At 41.0% G+C, this 22,675-nt stretch overlaps 3 protein-coding genes across 3 annotated transcripts in view; all 3 read right to left on the minus strand.

Annotated features, from left to right (window-relative positions):
• bean1 (brain expressed, associated with NEDD4, 1) overlaps positions 1-22,675 on the minus strand; it is a gene marked incomplete at both ends in the record, with an annotated part of 90,108 nt that overhangs the window by 26,850 nt on the left and 40,583 nt on the right. The window contains 3 exons of the mRNA XM_080449762.1: positions 1,753-1,894; positions 10,732-10,824; positions 11,077-11,187. Coding sequence (XP_080305888.1) covers positions 1,753-1,894; positions 10,732-10,824; positions 11,077-11,187 — 346 coding nt within the window. The remainder of the gene's footprint in view (positions 1-1,752; positions 1,895-10,731; positions 10,825-11,076; positions 11,188-22,675) is intronic.
• LOC308099777 (large ribosomal subunit protein uL23-like) lies at positions 3,183-3,617 on the minus strand (the record flags this gene model as incomplete). Its single annotated transcript, XM_080448566.1, has 1 exon — positions 3,183-3,617. One exon carries the CDS (start codon positions 3,615-3,617, stop codon positions 3,183-3,185), a length of 435 nt encoding a protein of 144 aa, XP_080304692.1.
• On the minus strand, positions 4,106-4,928 carry LOC308100009 (small ribosomal subunit protein uS5-like; the record flags this gene model as incomplete). Its single annotated transcript, XM_080448908.1, is given in 2 exon segments — positions 4,106-4,153; positions 4,155-4,928. Coding segments are annotated over 2 exon segments (822 nt in total).

Genomic DNA, 22,675 nt, shown 5'->3' on the forward strand with positions numbered 1-22,675 from the left:
GCGCTATAATAGGCCAATGTGAAAAGGGTGTCGGACACTAAATTCATGATTTGAGGTATTTTGTTCCAAAAATGTGTTCTGCTAAATTAGACCTGCTGGTGGCGCTATAACAGGCCAATGTGAAAAGGGTGGCATTTCTTCCTCGGCCAAGTGGGAATGTGCGTGTGAAATTTCACAGAAATCGCAAGCTGCGTTCATGATTTGAGGCATTTTGTTCAAAACGGAAGCCAAGGATGACATCATATTGTAGGCTGTAGCTGAACCTCTGAATGACATCATATTGTAGTCTGTAGCTGAACCTCTGATTGACGTCATATCGTAGTCTGTAGCTGAACCTCTGAATGACATCATATTGTAGTCTGTAGCTGAACCTCTGAATGACATCATATTGTAGTCTATAGCTGAACCTCTGATTGACATCATATTGTAGTCTATAGCTGAACCTCTGATTGACATCATATTGTAGTCTATAGCTGAACCTCTGAATGACATCATATTGTAGTCTTAGCTGAACCTCTGAATGACATCATATTGTAGTCTGTAGCTGGCCGAACCGAGCAAACTTCACCTGTTCTGGTGTAGCATGAATACAGTGCTCTAAAATAGCAGATCTACAAGCTCATAACGCGTGGCAAAGCCACGCGTTATGAGCTTGTAGATCTGCTACTATTTCGCAACATATTGAAGTTAAAGAGTTTAAATAATTCGCCTATAATGACACGGCCAAAATAGGGAGGCCAAGGATCAATGTGGTTAAGATTAAAGGACGACTTCACCCATTATCTTCATATAATTGGTCTCTAGTGCTCATGATAAAATGGTGCAAAAAAAAATCCACTATGGACACTTCAGAAAACCATCAGGCTGATTTTCTTTTTTCAAACAAGATTTCAAATTTTCTATTTGGATTTGTATTAACGAGAGAGAGCCTTCCATTGTAGCATGCTAACATTCCAGGAATAGAAAACCTGCAATTTCTATTAGCTTGGAATCTCCCTTGATGTTGATGAGAAAAACTAAAATAAAAAATGTATTCATGTGTTTCTCTATAACTCCCGCACGCACGCACGCACGCACGCACGCACGCACGCACGCACGCACGCACGCACGCACGCACGCACGCACGCACGCACTCACTGCAGGGGATGAATGTGAGTGAATTATTAAAGTTTCCAATTAGAGCCGTTGACATTTGGATCAAACTCACCCTGACACTGACCTTTATACACACTCTCACAAACACTCCACTCACTGTCTGTCTGTCTATTATACACACACACACACACACACACACACACACACACACACACACACACACACACACACTTAAATTGTCACTTTACTGTCATCTGGTGTTAAATCAATCAATCAATCAATCAATCAATCAATCAATCAATCAATCAATCAATCAATCTTTTAAACTTGGATTGTTGGAAACCTGGAAAAAAAAGTTGAATAATCTCTTTTGCGATATGTATATTGCCCATATTGATATTGCGAGATGTGCTCGTGTGTGTGTGTGTGTGTGTGTGTGTGTGTGTGTGTGTGTGTGTGTGTGTGTATTAAAAGGACATTTGGTCGCTGTCCTGAGTGTGTGTGTGTGTGTGTCTGTGTGTGTCTGTGTGTCTGTGTGTGTGTGTGTGTGTGTGTGTGTGTGTGTGTGTGTGTGTGTCTGTGTGTGCGTGCGCGTGTGCATGCGCGTGCGTGTGCGTGTGTGCACATGTGCGTGTGTGCGCGTGTGCGTGTGCGTACCGTGGAGGTGAGTCTTGGTACATGGTGTTGGACTGTGACAGAGTCTCAGTGAAGGAGTCAAAGTCCAGCGCCGGAGGAAACTCCTCTAAACATGTAGACCTCAAGTCTCCTAATGAACCTCCATATGAGAACCCATCTGCTGCTAGAGAGAGAGAGAGAGAGAGAGAGAGAGAGAGCGAGAGCGAGAGCGAGAGCGAGAGAGAGAGAGAGAGAGAGAGAGAGAGAGAGAGAGAGAGACACAGAGACAGAAATTGAAAGATCCCCAATTTGATATGCATTAGAGGCCACAGACCCCCATTTGATAAAAACAAAATATATATTAAATGTCTTCAGTATATGACAATATATGGCATGCCCCCTTTTGTGCCCATATGCTGACTGACTTGTTTATTTGGGCGTAGCTGCATTGGGAACTCCTTGTATGGTTATGACTGTGTCGGAATGACGTCAGAGGTCTGCCTGGCCTCCCATTAACCAGTTTTGATATAGGATTGTGACAGGCCTAGACCCGACTTGTACCTCGGGTATGGGTCGGATCCATTAGAATTGCCACATGGTCTCTGATAAGTGCATCTGAAACGTATGGACCCGTGAGGACCTGATCAGCTTCTTTTTAAAACTCTGTAACCTTCACTTTTAAAATGAGACATGTGTTGTAATTACGTTCTAAAATCCATATTGTCTGTTCTTGCGTAATGAATGAGCCACGAAACACAGCCAATCTCCAGTGCAGTGCAATGTGTATAGCCTACTGCTAAATAGCAAGAAGGTGAAAAGCAAACTAAAGCCACCTGGAAGTTGGGTGTAACAACTAAGTGTGTCACGATACACTAATGCAATATTATTATTTTTCATTTTTTTGATTTTGGGTAATCAACATTGCCCATCTTTAAGTGTGCCTGCAATGCCAATGGCAAAACACTTATTGTAATCCACCATACTTAATAATAATACTTACGTGTGTCTGCCATGCCAATGGCAAAACACTTATTTTAATCCGCCATACTTAATAATATTTATTTCATAATATTCTTCCCGCAAAAGTTGGAAAATGTGCAGACTACACACTATTGTTGTATTTCTGCCATTTCTGCAGACACAAACGAGACATCCCTTCCGGACAAGTCACATGACGTCGTATTGGGTGAATATATCGACCAATGAAAAGGTCTAATTTGAGTGTGTCAGAAAGTTTTGTCACAGATGAAGAAATATTTGATCAAGAAATTGACCCCAATTCAGTAAGTAGCCTGTAATTTATTTTATGTGAAATAATAAATACATTGTTTTTCTTTTCGTTTTAACCTTTGGTGGTCAGATGCAAAAAAAAAAAATCCCCAAAAATCTGGGACTAAATATTTTGAGATGGGGGCTGTAGCCAGATAAAGGTTTTCATTTCGAGGACCCCCAAATTGATGAGAACCACTGGTTTAGATGATGCCGATCTTGTTCGCCACGTCCAACGCATCGTGATCGGGAGCCAGGCAAACGTACGCCTTCTTCTGGCCGTTGGGCCCGACGAGCGTGTTGACTTTGGCCACATCGATGTCGTACAGCTTCTTGACGGCGTGTTTGATCTGCCGCACGCTGGCCTTCACGTCAACAATAAACACCAACGTGTTGGTGTCCTCGATCTTCTTCATGGCCGACTCCGTTGTGAGAGGGAACTTAATGACGGCATAGTGGTCCAACGTGTTCCTACCGGGAGCACTCTGGCGAGGATACTTGGGCCGTCTTTGCAGACGTTGGGTCTGGGGGCGACGGAAAGTGGGAGAAGTCCTTTTTTCCCCTTTCAGCACAGCCTCCTCCTTTGACTTGGCGTCTGCCTCGGCAGGGATAGCTTCTTTCTTCACCTTTAGTGCCATGTTGGTGTAATAATGCCTGCTGGGTGCTCGGGTCGAAGAGAACTGGAAACGTCACACAAAGGTTTTACAAAGCCCATGAGTTAGGTTGGCCGATCGAGGTGCAATCACAGTCCAGACAGACTGTTTAGAAGTGTTGACAGCTAGTTGTCAGGGAAAATACCAAGGCAGGCCGATATCCTGGTTAAGGTAGCGAAATGATCTTTTGTTAGTTTGACGATTCATTTTAAAGGACATGGTCGTGATGACGAACCATTGTGATGTCATAGCGTGATGACGTCATTACGTGGGGTAGCCTACCCAATGGCGTTCCACTAACTCATCGGTTCCCAAACTGGGATCCGGGGACCCCCAGGGGTCCTTGGGGGGACTCCTGTGGTCCCCAGCAAAATGTATTAATATACAGCATCAAAATTAGTTCTGCCTCTTTAACCGTAAGTATACTTTGATTTTGTTTCAGAGCATTTTATTCTGTTAAAAAAACTAACATTTTAGGAGGGCAGGATGCATTTAGCAGCCTGGCTCCCCTCCACGGACACCCCTTGTGTGAGTCTTGGCCAGATGGTCGGTGAACTCCTGGTAGGGAGACTTGGTGAAGACCGTCTCCTTCCAGAGGTCAGGGGTCAGGTAGCTGTAAGTCTTGGAGATGGCGTCGAAGGTTGCCTTCGCAAAGTCGCCCAGTGTGGCAGTGCACCCGCTGGCAGACGTGTAGCAGTCGTCGATACCGGCCATCATGAGCAGCTTCTTGGGCACGGGGGCGGACACGATGCCGGTACCGCGGGGGGCGGGGATCAGACGCACCAGGACGGAACCGCAGCGACCGGTCACCTTGCAGGGCACCGTGTGGGGCTTTCCCATCTTGTTGCCCCAGTAGCCTCGCCTGACGGGCACGACGGACAGCTTGGCCAGGACAATGGCACCGCGGATGGCGGTGGCCACTTCCTTGGAGCACTTCACGCCCTGGCCCACATGACCGTTGTAGTCTCCGATGGCGACAAAGGCCTCAAACCTGGTGCGCTGTCCGGCTCTGGTCTGCTTCTGGACAGGCATGATCTTCAGAACCTCATCCTTCAGAGCAGAGCCCAGGAAGAAGTCGACGATCTCTGGCTCCTTAACGGGCAGGGAGTTGAGATAGATCTCCTCCAGGGACGTGATCTTCATGTCCTTGACGAGGCGGCCCAGTTTGGTGACCGGAACCCACTCCTTGACCTCGGACTTGCCGCCCCTGGCTCCGCGGCCTCTGCTGCCACGTCCGCGGCCCCCGCCGACAAAACCTCCGCGAAAACCTCGTCTACCACCGGCGTCATCCGCCATTTGGTGATGTGCAAAGGTTTTACAAAGCCGATGGAGTTAGGCCGGCCGATCAAGGAAGCCTATGACTGTTGATATAATATAGCAAATCGATCGCCAGCTGTAATCCCAGTACAGGCAGACAGTCTGTTCAGTAGTGCTGACAACTGCTTTTCAGGGGAAGTCTCTGCAATTATGTGGATATTTTGGTAAAAGTCCTTTGTTTGTTTGACTGATTAATTTGAAAGGACATGGTCGTGATGACATCATTGTGATGTCACTAGGTGATGACGTCATTACGTGGGATACGCAATGACGTTTCTCTAACTCAGTGGACCCCCAGGGGTCCTTGAGGGGACTCAAGGTGTCCCCAGCAAAATGTGTTAATAATATTAGATCAAAATCAGTTTTATCACTTTAATCCTATGTATACATCGGATATTTTAAATAGCGTATCCACAATTCCACAATAATTCTTTTTTTTAACATTATAACAAGACAAGTATTGTATGGGGGGGGGGGGGGGGGTTTCTGACACAAAACCAGGGCTGCCAACTTTCAGAAATTTGTAAGAGTGAGACTTTAACTGTCATAATGCGTTCGGCCGCCGGCCGAAGGCCGGCAGCGAAAAAAATTTTGGGGGCCCAAAATTTAAAAAGGGCCCTTTTTAACGCTGATTTAGAGGAATTTAACATTAAGACTGATGTCTTCACCCCCATGCCAGCTGCTCTCCCTGTCGGCCCCCTCATGCTTATATAGTGTTAATAATTGCATTTATTCATTAATTCTGATGAAAAACACGACTACATTATGCTATTGTTAGTCACATTTATTCAACATTGGGTTTGGACACAGGTTTCACTTAGAGCAAAGGTATTATAATATGTTACTCTCTACCTCCCCCTACAGGCTGGTATTATAATATGTGACTCTCTACCTCCCCCTACAGGCTGGTATTATATGTTACTCTCTACCTCCCCCTACAGGCTGGTATTATAATATGTTACTCTCTACCTCCCCCTACAGGCTGGTATTATACTATGTTACTCTCTACCTCCCCTACAGGCTGGTATTATAATATGTTACTCTCTACCTCCCCCTACAGGCTGGTATTATAATATGTTACTCTACCTCCCCCTACAGGCTGGTATAATAATATGTTACTCTCTACCTCCCCCTACAGGCTGGTATTATACTATGTTACTCTCTACCTCCCCCTACAGGCTGGTATTATAATATGTGACTCTCTACCTCCCCCTACAGGCTGGTATTATAATATGTTACTCTCTACCTCCCCCTACAGGCTGGTATTATAATATGTTACTCTCTACCTCCCCCTACAGGCTGGTATTATACTATGTTACTCTCTACCTCCCCTACAGGCTGGTATTATAATATGTTACTCTCTACCTCCCCCTACAGGCTGGTATTATAATATGTTACTCTCTACCTCCCCCTACAGGCTGGTATAATAATATGTTACTCTCTACCTCCCCCTACAGGCTGGTATTATAATATATTACTCTCTAACTCCCCCTACAGGCTGGTATTATAATATTTGACTCTACCTCCCCCTACAGGCTGGTATTATAATATGTTACTCTCTACCTCCCCCTACAGGCTGGTATTATAATATGTTACTCTCTACCTCCCCCTACAGGCTGGTAATATACTATGTTACTCTCTACCTCCCCCTACAGGCTGGTATTATAATATGTTACTCTCTACCTCCCCCTACAGGCTGGTATTATAATATGTTACTCTCTACCTCCCCCTACAGGCTGGTATAATAATTTGTTACTCTCTACCTCCCCCTACAGGCTGGTATTATAATATGTTACTCTCTACCTCCCCCTACAGGCTGGTATTATAATATGTGACTCTCTACCTCCCCCTACAGGCTGGTATTATAATATGTTACTCTCTACCTCCCCCTACAGGCTGGTATTATAATATGTGACTCTCTACCTCCCCCTACAGGCTGGTATTATAATATGTTACTCTCTACCTCCCCCTACAGGCTGGTATTATAATATGTTACTCTCTACCTCCCCCTACAGGCTGGTATTATACTATGTTACTCTCTACCTCCCCCTACAGGCTGGTATTATAATATGTTACTCTCTACCTCCCCCTACAGGCTGGTATTATAATATGTTACTCTCTACCTCCCCCTACAGGCTGGTATTATAATGTTACTCTCTACCTCCCCCTACAGGCTGGTATTATAATTTTACTCTCTACCTCCCCTTACAGGCTGGTATTATAATATGTTACTCTCTACCTCCCCCTACAGGCTGGTATTATAATGTGACTCTCTACCTCCCCCTACAGGCTGGTAGGGCCTGTAATAAAGGCCAATCAAAAAGAAGCCCATCAAATAAAACGATGATTTTTAAGTCCACGGAAATAATGAATTTAATAAATTTAATATTTAATAAAATAAGGATGATTTAATTTTAATATAGTACAAGAATAGTGTAACTACTGTATCTGTAAAATATAACCCATTTATTTAATAAAATTATGTATTGGGTTATAGCCTATTTGTCTCAATATTTGTCACATTCAGCCCTGGACTTCACTGACTGTAGGGCTCACATTAATCACATTAGAATCACAGATTAGAGATTTTATGTATTTTCCCCTATTTTCTGTATTTTTCACTATTTAAAATATAGTATTTCTTAATTTGTAATAATTATAGCTCGTAGATTGGCTTTTTTCACCATTTGAAATTGTTTTAAAATAAAAGGTAAACAGTTTTCCCAACCGACAGAGAGTCAGAGACAATATTTTGCCTATATATGGTTCTGTATTAGTGTATGAGTCAGTTTTAGCAGATTTCATTCTAATTGGCTACTGTAGACTGCCTATCAATTTCATGGGCCTGGGTAGGGCCACCTGGCCTGGCGGATATCTTCCCTGTTGCGCAGCAGCACGTCAGCAAGTGAAGGAAATGAATAAATACAAATAAACATAATGTTTTGATGGATAAATGCAAATGCTTAAATCATATATATATCTTCGCTGTCAGGCCGAAACCTTGTATTTCCATATTTCAACTTTATGTTTTTTCAGAAATGAATGCCTTACTTCAGCGGTTCTCAAACTGGGGTCCAGGGACCCCCAGGGGTCCTTGAGGAGTTACATGACTTTAACTATGAGTGTTCCATTTGTACACTCTCAGAGTTAGGATTTCTTAGTATAGATTGGGGTCCCAGAGATAGCAAAGAGGTATCAAATGGGGGTCCGTGGGCTAATGCTTATTAAACTGGGGGTCCATGAAATTAAAAAGTATGAGAACCACTGCCCTACTTCATCATACAAGAGTGTCACACTATAAGAGTAAAAATAGCCGATCTACAAACTCCCAACATGCCGAGATATGATGTGTTGTGAGCTTGTAGATCAGCTATTTTCACAAATTACAATTTCCTATAGTATTGTTTGTTGATTACTTTTCATGCAGTAATGCTATTCAAAATTTCATTTCTTCCATCTTTTTTTTGTATTAAAAAGGTCTTTAAAAAAATTGTCACTTTACTGTCATCTGGGGACCCCCCCCCCCCAAACAAAAAAATTACGTGGGGACCCCCCTGGGACTTGTGGGTCCCTGGTCCCGACACACAGGTTGAGAACCAGTGATTTGACTAACACTGCTAGTCACAGTTTGTTGTTAGAACCACCAGCAACATGTATGCTGCTCACCAGCAGCCTGTGTAACGTTTAAGTCTCATGTAGTCAGACCCACCATTTCATCAAAATAAAATGATTTGTAAAGATAATGTGTTTGTAAAAAGGAGGTGGTTAAGTTATCTACCGTTTGACCCGCTTCAGAATCAGTCACGGCATATTGAGGCGCTGACACAGACGCGTCGGTCGGCGTTTCACGTTGTATACTTTTTTAATTTCTCCACCAAAGTGCACTGTTGTGCTTCCTTAAATCCTTCTCCTTGGCTAGAGAGACGCAATGACCCGCCTTAAGCTGCCTCTGATTGGTTTGTATTAGTGACAGACGAGCGTCATGTGAACCGTGGCTGCAGTCTATCCCATCGCGCAGCGCACCAACCACAAATATGGAAAAGTCGTCCTAAAACACCCTCGCCCCCGGTCTAATGCGGCGGCCACGGTCCGCGAAAAAAGGGTGGCAGTGTGTTTTAGGACGAGGCTTCCGTTTTCCACCCGATTGCTCTTTTTTTTTTTTTTGCTGTGAGAGGGGGGAAAAAGCGTGAGAAATGGCAAGTGTGGCGTGAGGCGTGAGAAGAGGTTAAATTGCGTGACTCTCACTCTCAAAGGGTGAGAGTTGGCAGCTCTGACAAAACGTTATTTTAAAAGAGCATTGATTATGCCTATGTTAAGCTTAGCTGGTTTATTGGTACGAGTGTATGAGTTGAAGTTGGTTTCCAATTGGAACGGGAAAACAAATGTCACCAGCCTGTGCTGTACACAGCACATATATCCTCTGGGAAACACTTAGAAGCAGAGCCCCAGGCAGTGGTACGTTGTTAGGGTGTTCACCAGGTGCTTTCTCTTAAAGGTTAACAGTCACTGAGTCCATTTTTTAATAGCATTAAAGTAAAGGTTTCACGTCTGATATTTTTTTGTTGGCTTTTCTGCCTTTATTTATAGTGTATAGTAGCCTACAGATGGACAGGAAACAGCGAGAGAGAGACGGGGAGAGACACGCAGTAAAGATCGTCAGGAACGGGACTCGAACTCGCGATGCGCAGTCAGGCTACATTGGAGCCTAATTAAGTGCCCGGCCACGTCTGTGCTTTTAAAATGTGTCCCAAACTATTTTTAGCTCAAGACCCAAGCAAGGAAACCATGCAAGGCGCCATCCTGCTCATCAGGAGCAGTTAGGGGGGGGTTCAGTGTCTTGCTCAAGGACATACACGCGGATGTAAACAAAAAGTGTCTGGGGGGTGGGGGAGGGTCTCGTCTATCCACTGGAACACTTTTCTTTTTACCGCAATCGACCATTTTGTTGCCATCGCCCGTTGAAAATGGCTCGTTTTCACCCATAAAAAAAGAATCCGAGCTGGAAGTGTTTTTCTACAAATCCTAATATAGGAGTGGACGGAAGGGACGTTTAAAAAAATAATAATTTGGGGATAACATCCGTCCATTCCTTCTATCAGCGTCGAGGCATCATTCCTAAGTTGCGTAAGAGCGCCCTCTTTTTTATTTTTTAAATACGGAGATCTCCGTCCATGGAATGTGTTAAAGGAGAGATCCGGACATTTTAATTGTTATCTTTGATGTGTCGCTAAGCACTCACCATCACTGAAATGGACGTTGAGTTATTTCAGAGAGTCCCCTGTCGTGCAGTCTTTCGACCCCCTCCGTTGGCATAATGGGAGCCCGTGTATGAGTGAAATTCGTTGTTATAACCGATGCAAAGTCTGTTTTTTTTCTCCTAGTACTCATTGTGGAGTCTTATGATACCCTAACAGGCACTGGAACGCTAATGCAGAACGAGCTAACGCTGTTTGCTTGTTTCTCTCCCAGAACCTGGCAACTTGGTGTTGCCAGGGAGAGAAACAAAGTGCTCTGAGCACTAAAACTATAAAAAATATAGTTTAAAAAATGTATGAGCTTGTATGAGCTTACAATAAATAAATACAAACTTTAAATTAGTTTTTGTAAGTATATTGATGACAATAATGTGTGTGTGCGTGTGTGTGCATGCATGCGTGCGTGTGTGTGTACTGTATCCCTCCAAAGGTAGGTCCATCCACCCACCGGCTTTAGGTTAGAAATAAGCAACGTAGTAACAAACATGCTCTGGCCCTCTCTCCCTCCCACCAGGTCTTTAACTCACCATATGTAGCTCTGAGGTGGGGGTTTCTTAGGCGGCTGTCCTTACGCAGGCTTCCAACGATGATGGTGACACAGGAGAGGAAGAGGACCAGACCTATGACCATGATAATAATAATAATTATTATTAAAACACAATAATAATGTGTTATTATTAATAATAATTAATAATTAATAATTATTGTTATCAATATTTATTAGTAATAATTATCATTATTTATGTAAGTGTTATTGTTAGACAGGACAGTTAGAGGAGCAGACCTATAATAATAAGGGTAATAATAATAATGATAATAATAATAATAATAATAATAATAATAATCATAATAATAATAATAAATAAGCAGACCTATGACGATGCCTGCCACCACCAGAGGGGACACCAGGAGCGAGGCGTCCCCGACGGACTCCCTGTCACTCCGACAGTCTGGGTACTCCCCATGGGACTGGTTGGAGCTCACTGCAGGGAGAGGGAAAGAGAGAGAGAGGGGGAGAGAGAGAGAGAGAGATAGAGAGAGAGAGAGAGAGAGAGAGAGAGAGAGAGAGAGAGAGAGAGAGAGAGAGAGATGTAATATTGTGTGAGAAATAAGGCCAGGAATTCTGGGTCCCAAAGGTGATGCTGGGCCACAGAGACATACTAATCCTGTGCCCCTACTGTGTATTATGGAAGTCCATAGGTCCAAAAATTAAATAATAAATACCACAATGAAATAAATAATAAACACAATGATATAAATACAAAATACAATTAAATAAATACAAAATACAATTAAATAAATAAATGTATTTATTTATTGTGTATTTTTTTTATATATCATTGGGTTTTCTATTTATTTCTTTGTGGTTCTTATTTATTTCATTGTAACTTTTAATGTCAACCTATATATATTACATGATGCCACTTTTAGCTATTTAATCAAGTCCATTGGTCCAAAAATCTAAAAATAAATATCGCAATGAAATTAATAAAATCCACAATGAATTAGATAAAAAACACAATGATATAAATAAAAATACAATTAAATAAATAAAAAATACAATTAAATAAATACATTTATTTATTTATTCTGTAATGTTTTTTATTTTATTGCGTTTTATATTTATTTCATTGTGACTTTTAATGTCAACCTATATATATTACATGTTGCCACTTTTAGCTATTTCATAAGGTACATTGGTCCAAAAATGTTATAACAAATACCACAATGAAATATATAAAAAACATGATGATATAAATAAAAAATGCAAATAAATAAATAAATACATTTATTTATTTTTTTAGTGTTTTTCATTTAATTGTGCTTTTTATTTATTTATTTTGGTATTTATTAAATGGGTTTTTTATTTCATGCTGTCTTTTCAAAAGAATGGCTTCCATTTACCCAATCATGGTTTGACATCGCCGTCTGTCAATCAACAGGAACGGGGCGGGACCATAGGGCGGGACCTATTTGCTGATTGGGTAATCCCTGGCTCTGGATTACTTTGGTCTGTCTGTAAAACTGAAGCCAGCTCCGCCATTTTTAAATCCCACTGAATATCACTAGTGTTTTTATCTGTAGATAAAGTAGGCCTATTATAATCGATTTGTAGTAAAAGTTATGGCATATGTGAATGAGAATGACTTGAGGGATGTGATGTTTACTTTAGATTAGATAGTTGTTGTTTTTTTCGCGGACCCCCGCGGACCCCCCCGCGATTTCCTCCCTCACTGAGAGAGAGAGAGAGAGAGAGAGAGAGAGAGAGAGAGAGAGAGAGAGAGAGAGAGAGAGTAGGGCACTTTAGAGGCTCCGTGAGCACCCCAAAAACACATCTCTGTAACCTGTTTTTTTAGGACCCTAAAGGTGTCTAGTTATGATTTCTTCTTGTTGCCGTTGTCAACTAATGTCCCATGGGGTTTATTTTTAACCCTTTCTGACACCTACCCCCAACCCAAACCATAACATGGAGATAACAGAGAATACCATAACTCTTGAAGTAAACAACATACAGCGACAAATGAACACATTTTTCTATATCATTTTGACCCAAGGAATTCATTAAAGTGGTTATTTTAAAGATTCAAGCACATCTTGACTCTATTTCAGGACATTAACAGCCAAAAACTAGCAGAAAATGTTCAAATCACAATTATCACATCTATATTTCTCTTTGTACTAAACTTTTAAGGTGTATTCTTTTTTACCACATTTTAGGACCTTTATGGTGTCTAGTTAAGATGTATTCTTGTTGCCCTGGTCAAATAATGGCCCATGGGGTTCATTTTAACCCTTTCTGACACCTATTCCCAATCAAACCATTAAATGGAGATAACAGAAAATGCCATAACTCTTGAAGTAAACAACCTACAAAGACAAATGAACACATTTGTCTATATCATTTGGACCCAAGGAATTCATTAAAGTGGTTAATATTGAGATTCAAGCACATTTTGACTCTATTTCAGGACAGAAACAGCAAAAAAATAGCAGAATATTTTGAAATCACATCTATATTTCTCTTTGTACTACATTTTTAAGGTATATCATTTTTTACCATAATGTCTTTTAGGACCCTAAAGGTGTCTAGTTAGGTTTTAATCTTGTTGCCTTGGTCAAATAATGTCCCATGGGGTTTATTTTAACCATTTCTTACACCTATTCCCAACCCGAACCATGCAATGGAGACAATAGAAAATACCATAACTCTTGAAGTAAACAACAAATATCAAACAGAGACAAATTAACACATTTCTATAGATGATTTTGACCCAAGGAATTCATTAAAGTGGTTATTATTAAGATTCAAGCAGGTCTTGACTCTATTTCAGGACAGAAACGACAAAAAACGAACAGAAAATGTTCAAATCACATCTATATTAATCCTTGTATTAAATACTTAAGGCGTATTCTACTTTACCCCATGTTTTTAGGACCCTTATGGTGTCTAGTTAAGATTTCTTCTTGTCCCATGGTTCATCATTTGGTGACCATTTTAAATCAATGTCCACAGGAGTGGCGTTTTCTTATCTGAACCAGACAACGTACAAAGACAAATAAACCCACTTTTTCATAGAATGTTTACACCAGGAATCTAATGGAAAGGTCACTGACATGGTACAACCATTCTTTATTGGTGAAAAACACACAAATATAAAATTCTGGCTTACATTTAGGCATAATATAACTTTCTTAAATAATCAAAACATAATTTCACTGATCAGTATCATCCATCTCAACCTCTTCCCTCTTATCATCATCATCATTAAATATTGTTAGGATGATCATACACCAACCTGAAAGCCTTTTGAAATGTGGGGTTCTTCTGGAGCTTTTTGAGTGGTGCCACCTTGCCCTTGAAGGAACTAGTACAGCCCTGATGGTACCCACGCAGGGTGCTACAGTATGGCTGCCCAAGAGAGGTTGCTAGCTCTGTGACATGACATTTACCAGCTGACGGTGCCTGCCTGTGCCAGTGTCAAGGTAGATGAGCAGGTTGATGTTGTCATCAACATCAACAATCATTCTTGGCAAATCTGCTAACACAAGAACTCACCAAAGTTATCTAGGTATTGATCAATCAACTCACTTCTCAATCTAATGCCACAAGTTTATGAGCTGTTCCTTCCACGATGAGAGCAGCTGTTTCACATTTTGCCAGCCGCGATGCTGCCTCCTTACTCCCCCAGACCTTGAGCATCAACTGGCAGAGCTGTCGCTTATTTTCCTCATTGCCCAGAAAGAACTTAAAGTCCTGGGGTTTCCTGGTGGCTGGACCTTGCACTATGAATTTCTACGAAAGTCCACGCCTCAGCCTCTACTGCGCCCTTGATGGAATTCCATCAAGGCGCAGTATAGGCTGAGGCGTGGACCAGCTTGCTTGCCCCCATGCCAGGACACACTCATCCCCCACATCCAGTGGGTGAACTATAGAGTGACCTGTTACAAGCGAGCAGCTGAGCCAATCTTTTGTAGGCCTAAATCCTACGATGATGGTCATGGTGGCAGAAGACGAAAGGAGGGATTTTGGAGCCTGTCTGGTCTTGTGGGCCAATTCTGCCCCTATCTCTCATTGACCTGTTGGCTGCTGGTGTCATCAGTGATGATGATGATGATGATGATGATGAGAGGGAAGAGGATGAGGTGGAGTTTGATGATGAGATGGATGATACTGATCAGTGAAATTGTGTTTTGATTATTTAAGAAAGTTATATTATGCCTAAATATAAGCCAGAATTTGATATGTGTGTGTTTTTCACCAATAAAGAATGGTTGTTCCATGTCAGTGACCTTTCCATTAGATTCCTGGTGTAAACATTCTATGAAAATTGGGTTTATTTGTCTTTGTACGTTGTCTGGTTCAGATATGAAAACGCCACTCCTGAGGACATCGATTTAACATGGTCACCAAATGAACCCCATGGGACATTAGTTGACCTGGGCAACAAGAATAAATCTTAACTAGACACCATAAGGGTCCTAAAAACATGGGGTAAAGTAGAATACACCTTAAGTATTTAATACAAGGATTAATATAGATGTGACAATTTTCTGTTATTTTTTTCAGTTTCTGTCCTGAAATAGAGTCAAGACCTGCTTGAATCTTAATAATAACCACTTTAATGAATTCCTTGGGTCAAAATTATACATAGAAATGCGTTAATTTGTCTCTGTATGTTGTTTACTTCAAGAGTTATGGTATTTTCTATTGTCTCCATTGTATGGTTCGGGTTGGGAATAGGTGTAACAAAGGGTTAAAATAAACCCCATGGGACATTATTTGACCAGGGGAACAAGATTCAAACTTAACTAGACACATTTAGGGTCCTAAAAGACATAATGGTAAAAAAGAATATACCTTAAAAATGTAGTACAAAGAGAAATATAGATATGATTTCAAAATATTCTGCTATTTTCTTTGCTGTTTCTGTCCTGAAATAGAGTAAAAATGTGCTTGAATCTTCATATTAACCACTTTAATGAATTCCTTGGGCCCAAATGATATAGAAAGATGTGTTTATTTGTCTCTGTAGGTTGTTTACTTCAAGAGTTATGGTATTTTCTGTTATCTCCATTTTATGGTTTGATTGGGAATAGGTGTCAGAAAGGGTTCAAATGAACCCCATGGGCCATTATTTGACCAGGGCAACAAGAATAAATCTTAAGTAGACACCATAAAGGTCCTAAAAAACATGTGGTAAAAAGAATACACCTTAAAAGTTTAGTACAAAGAGAAATATAGATGTGATAATTGTGATTTGAACATTTTCTGCTAGTTTTTGGCTGTTTATGTCCTGAAATAGAGTCAAGATGTGCTTGAATCTTTAAAATAACCACTTTAACAAATTCCTTGGGTCAAAATGATATAGAAAAATGTGTTCATTTGTTGCTGTATGTTGTTTACTTCAAGAGTTATGGTACTCTCTGTTATCTCCATGTTATGGTTTGGGTTGGGGGTAGGTGTCAGAAATGGTTAAAAATAAACCCCATGGGACATTATTTGACCAGGGCAACAAGAATAAATCTTAACTAGACACCATAAAGGTCCTAAAAAACATGTGGTAAAAAGAATACACCTTAAAAGTTTAGTACAAAGAGAAATATAGATGTGATAATTGTGATTTGAACATTTTCTGCTAGTTTTTGGCTGTTTATGTCCTGAAATAGAGTCAAGATGTGCTTGAATCTTTAAAATAACCACTTTAACGAATTCCTTGGGTCAAAATGATATAGAAAAATGTGTTCATTTGTTGCTGTATGTTGTTTACTTCAAGAGTTATGGTACTCTCTGTTATCTCCATGTTATGGTTTGGGTTGGGGGTAGGTGTCAGAAATGGTTAAAAATAAACCCCATGGGACATTAGTTGACAACGGCAACAAGAAGAAATCATAAGTAGACACCTTTAGGGTCCTAAAAAAACAGGTTACAGAGATGTGTTTTTGGGGTGCTCACGGAGCCTCTAAAGTGCCCTTCTCTCTCTCTCTCTCTCTCTCTCTCTCTCTCTCTCTCTCTCTCTCTCTCTCTCTCTCTCTCTCTGTGAGGGAGGAAATCGCGGGGGGGTCCACGGGGGTCCGCGAAAAAAACAACAACTATCTAATCTAAAGTAAACATCACATCCCTCAAGTCATTCTCATTCACATATGCCATAACTTTTACTACAAATCGATTATAATAGGCCTACTTTATCTACAGATAAAAACACTAGTGATATTCAGTGGGATTTAAAAATGGCGGAGCTGGCTTCAGTTTTACAGACAGACCAAAGTAATCCAGAGCCAGGGATTACCCAATCAGCAAATAGGTCCCGCCATATGGTCCCGCCCCGTTCCTGTTGATTGACAGACGGCGATGTCAAACCATGATTGGGTAAATGGAAGCCATTCTTTTGAAAAGACAGCATGAAATAAAAAACCCATTTAATAAATACCAAAATAAATAAATAAAAAGCACAATTAAATGAAAAACACTAAAAAATAAATAAATGTATTTATTTATTTATTTGCATTTTTTATTTGTATCATCATGTTTTTTATATATTTCATTGTGGTATTTGTTATAACATTTTTGGACCAATGTACCTTATGAAATAGCTAAAAGTGGCAACATGTAATATATATAGGTTGACATTAAAAGTCACAATGAAATAAATATAAAACGCAATAAAATAAAAAACATTACAGAATAAATAAATAAATGTATTTATTTAATTGTATTTTTTATTTATTTAATTGTATTTTTATTTATATCATTGTGTTTTTTATCTAATTCATTGTGGATTTTATTAATTTCATTGCGATATTTATTTTTTAATTTTTGGACCAATGGACTTGATTAAATAGCTAAAAGTGGCATCATGTAATATATATAGGTTGACATTAAAAGTTACAATGAAATAAATAAGAACCACAAAGAAATAAATAGAAAACCCAATGATATATATAAAAAAATACACAATAAATAAATACATTTATTTATTTAATTGTATTTTGTATTTATTTAATTGTATTTTGTATTTATATCATTGTGTTTATTATTTATTTCATTGTGGTATTTATTATTTAATTTTTGGACCTATGGACTTCCATAGTGTATATTATGTAACGTGTGAAACATGATCACTTTTCAGTGTCACCTTCTCTATGGTCAACATATGGGGGAAAAAAACACTGAAGTCAAGGAGAAACGTCCTCACTCAGCCATGTCCAGCCCCTGAAAACATCTCAGGAGGGACTATGGACAAAGCAGTGGTGTAAAGTAACTAAGTACTGTACATAAGTACAATTTTTAGGTATTTTTTACTTTACTAGAGTATCTCCAATTCTACATTGCAGTGCTGATACTTTTACTTAAGTAAAACATTTTAGTACTTTTTCCACCACTGGGACGAAGTAGCTTCAGAATGACCCCCTACTTTTGACACGGGAAGAAGAAGACTGCCTAAAACAGCAAAAAAATTAGCAATGAGAAAAAAATATGCAACTAGAGAATGTGCTCCTCGGCGCACAGGTCTCCGCCAGTACTGTTCCTGATTAATCCTGTCTTACCTATTTATATTACATATTGTCACGTGTCACTTGACCAATGTTAGCTTGATCCCGTTAGCTTGACCAATGTTACCTCACTTCAAAAAACATAAATGTTTTTTTGAAGTGACACACCTATTTATAGGATTTTATTTCGTCATGCGTCTCGCTAGCCAATCAAAAGCATTGGTGACAACATATTGTCACGTGTCACGTGAAGCTTGACCAATGTTAGCTTGGCTAGGGGGGGGGGACACACAGCGGGACGGGAACGAAAACATACTCTCCACCTCTGGCGGAGACAAAAAGTCAAATAAAGTGAACAGTAATTAATGCTGTTAGTATAGCTGACAGCATTAGATGTGTCTTTAGTCATTTTTTGAATGACAATTTGTTTTGTGTGTGGATATATATCAGCAGTGGCAGTGAGTTCTAAAACATTATGCACTGATTGAATTTGAGGCGACCTGTGCAGGCATTGCTGGTAGGATGATTATTATTGACTACAGTATGTCTGTTGCTTGTGTTTAGTACTTTTGGATGTAGAAATGTTCAGGTGTCTGATTAAATATCACATCTATGAAGAACACACGTTGAACTTCAACTGAGAACCAGGACCGGTTCATATGTGCAGACAGACAGACAGACGGACGGACGGACAGACAGACTGACAGACAGACATAGTAGTACGGTGGGGGGGGGGGGGGTTACATAACTACAGTCATGTCCTCTGTCTCTCTCTCTCTCCTCCATAACCCTCTACCTTCTTCAGTCCCCCTCCCCCAACCTCCCTCCATCCCCCTCTGTCTCTCTATCAGCTACTTCTTTCATCTCTTCCCCTGCCCATGCATCCCTCCCTACCCCTCTCTCTCTCTCTCTCTCTCTGTCTCTGTATTTGTCTCTCTATCTTTCTCTCTCTCTCTCTCTCTCTCTCCCTCTCCCTCTTTCCCGGAGGACGTATTCCATTTCAGTGTGACAGATAATTAGAGCTAGAGTCTACATTTAGTCCAAACACACACGCAGGCACGCAGGCACGCACGCACGCACATCATAATTATTATTTGATTATGGAACAACAGCAGTCTTCTGTTTTCTGTCTCTGTTACAGGTGTTATCTCTGTGTGCGTGTGCGTGTGCGTGTGCGTGTGCGTGTGCCTGTGCGTGCGTGCGTGCGTGCGTGCGTGTATTCCACCTGTTCTTCATGTGTGATGTGTGGTGGAAAAAGTACTCAAATTTTGAACTCAAGTAAAAGTATCAATACTGCAATGTAGAAATACTCCATTACAAATACAAGTCTGGAATTAAAAATGTACTTGAGTAAAAGTACAAAGGTATTGGCATCAAAATTTACTTAGGGTACCGAAAGTAAAAGTACTCATTATGCAGAATGTCCCATTTCAAGTTTTCAAATGTATACAAATATTTTGAAAATAGCAGATCTACAAGCTCACAATGCGTCGCTGCTATTTTCAAATGGCCAAAATGTATAGAGCTGAAGTGGTTAAAGAAGGTTTTGTAATAATAATCAAAATAATGTAAGTAACTAAGGTTTTCAAATAAACGTAGTGGAGTAAAAGTACAATATTTGGATCCGAGTGGAGTAGAAGTTAAACTATTGGAATTTGGAAATACTCAAGTAAAGTACAACTAGCTCAAAATTTTACTTACAGTGTAGGTACAGTAATTAAGTAAATGTACTTAGTTAATTTCCACCACTGGTGATGTGTCAATAAAGACAAAATTAGTTTACTGCAAACTGTTCATCACAACATCAAACAAAAAATGGTCAAAACACAGATACAGAACCAACACAGTCATAAAAACACTGTCATTAGCTAATGGACACTTGCATCCATTTGTCACAGGAAAGCCAATTAAGCCAATTAGAGAAGACAGTGGTCGTCAATGCTCAATTAGCATGCATTAACATCATTACTGACGGCCAATAGCCTGACTCATTTAATCCCCACTGCAGCATTTCATTAAGACAGCCAATCAGTCTAAGTGATGTTGGATTTATTTATTTATGACAACACTGTCGTCTAACGCACTGTTAATATGCTATATTTTATACTCTTTTTATCGGTGCCAAGCAGTGGTGTAAAGTAACTAAGTACATTTACACAAGTACTGTACTTAAGTACAATTTTGAGGTATTTTTTACTTTACTAGAGTACTTCCAATTGTCTATACTTTTACATCTACTCCAATACATCTCAGAGGCAAATACTGTACTTTTACTCCACTACAATTATTTGAAAACTCTAGTTACTTTGCAGATATAAATGATTACATTATAAAACATACATACATTAACCACTTAAGCCCTATTTTATACCTAGGCTATTTGAAAATAGCTGATCTACAAGCTCACAACAAGCTTGTATAGATCGGCTATTTTCAAACATTTTAGTACTTTTACTTTTGGTACTTTAAGTACCAAAAGATATAAAAAGCAGAGGCATGGACCCCTCCCCCATCACACCCTGCATGCTGTATATTGTCTCCTCATACTGTATGTGTCAGGACTGACGGTTTAGGACCCAAATGCAGACTCGAGACAAAATCCAACTTCACAGGGGTTTAATAGCCAAACACTGAACAACAGGACATCACAGAGGAACATAGGTTACAATATAATCCAACAAGGACCACGGCCAAACACAGGGCTTAAATACACACTAGGATAACGGGACACAGGTGAAACCAACAGACAATTAAGACACGATTGGCTAAGGAACTAACAGGACACAGGTGGAGATAACTAATAATCACAGGGAGGTGAGACAGGACAGGAAACAGTAACTAGGTCAGACAGGAAAACACTAGGACGTCACTACAAAATAAAGGTACATGGAGCACAGGAAACAATTGGAACGATACAACAAAATAAGGTACCAGAAACAACAAAATAAGGTACCAGAAACACTTCAAACACAAGACAGAAATGCAGATCCTGACAATACCCCCCCTCAAAGGGACGGCTACCAGACGTCCCACAAAACAACAAACAGGAGGGGGCCCGAAGGAGGGAAAAAAAAAATCCTTACACTAGACTGGGGCAAAAACCTGAACACAGAACTGATACAAACTGTCAAGAACAAAAACTGACTGGATACTTGACAGGGAACAGGACTGGACAAGAGCAAAGAACTGGGGCAAAAACCTGAACACAGATACAAACTGTCAAGAACAAAAACTGACTGGATACTTGACAGGGAACAGGACTGGACAAGAGCAAAGAACCAGGGGCTAGAGAACAGGGCAGGGCAGAGTGGGACAGGAACAGGGCTAGGAACAAGACATAGAACTGGGATGGGCAGTGCCAAAACTCTGCACTAGCTCTACTAGGCAGGACAGGCTCTGAGCAGGACAGAGCAGGGTGATACGGTAGCGGGACTGGGGAAACTGACCAAGTACAGGGAGAAGGACTGAGGACACCGGCAGGGAGAAGGTGACGAGAAACGGGCAGAAAAGACAGAAAAGACAGAAGCAGACAGACAGACTACACACAACCAACAAGACTGACCTAGACCGACAGAAGGACGAACAATCATACCAACAGAAAGGGACTCACACAAAAAGGCAGGTGGGCAGACACACAGACATACATGAAGAAAGGCACAAGGACAAGCAGACAGGCACCAACTGAGACAAACCAATAGACAAACAGATTAACTGACAAATAGGCAGGCAAGCAGACAAACAGGTGACTTGACACAACAGGCGGGAAAGCAAGTCAGAGGGAAGACTGGAGGACTGGGGTGTAGATAGACGGACAAACAGACTGGCAGACAAACTAGCAGACAAGCAGAGAGGGAGACAGGCAGATACACAAATAGGGAGAGCAGCTAACGGGGTGGTTGGTGGACCAACTACACCCCTGGCCAGAGGGCGGGGTGTTCCAGAGTGGAACTGGGGGGACTTAACAGACTGGAGAAATGGGGAATTAAGGGCATGAGAAACAGAAGGGCTGACAAAAGGTGAAATGGGGGTGCGAGTGACCTGGGAAACAGGAGGTCTGACAGACCAGACAGGGGAGCTATGCTGGGAAACGGAAGGAATAGGCTGGCTAGGTACAGACCTAGGGACGGGGCTACGAACGTGCCTGGGAACAGGGCTAGAGACAGTAAAGGGACTGTGGACAGGACTAGTACGGGGGCCCGGAACTGCGTTAGGTCTGGGTAATGGAGACAAGGACCCAAGGGGACTGGGACACGAGGAATCTAGGAAACATGGGGGCAAAGGCTCTGAAGGGCATGGAGACAGGGTACACAGAGACTGGGGTACCTGAGAACAAGGAGACCGGGGCACAGGGAGAGGAGAACCGGGGGCAAGCGGCTGAAGAGCAATCTCGGGGTCCAGCGGCTGGCCTGCAAGCCCAGGGTCTGGCAACTGGAGTGCCAGCCTGGGGGCCAGCTGCTGGAATGCAGGCCCGAGATCCTG

This window comes from Gymnoscopelus braueri (genome assembly GCF_963280865.1).
Source record: "Gymnoscopelus braueri genome assembly, chromosome: 14".
NCBI lineage: Eukaryota > Metazoa > Chordata > Actinopteri > Myctophiformes > Myctophidae > Gymnoscopelus > Gymnoscopelus braueri.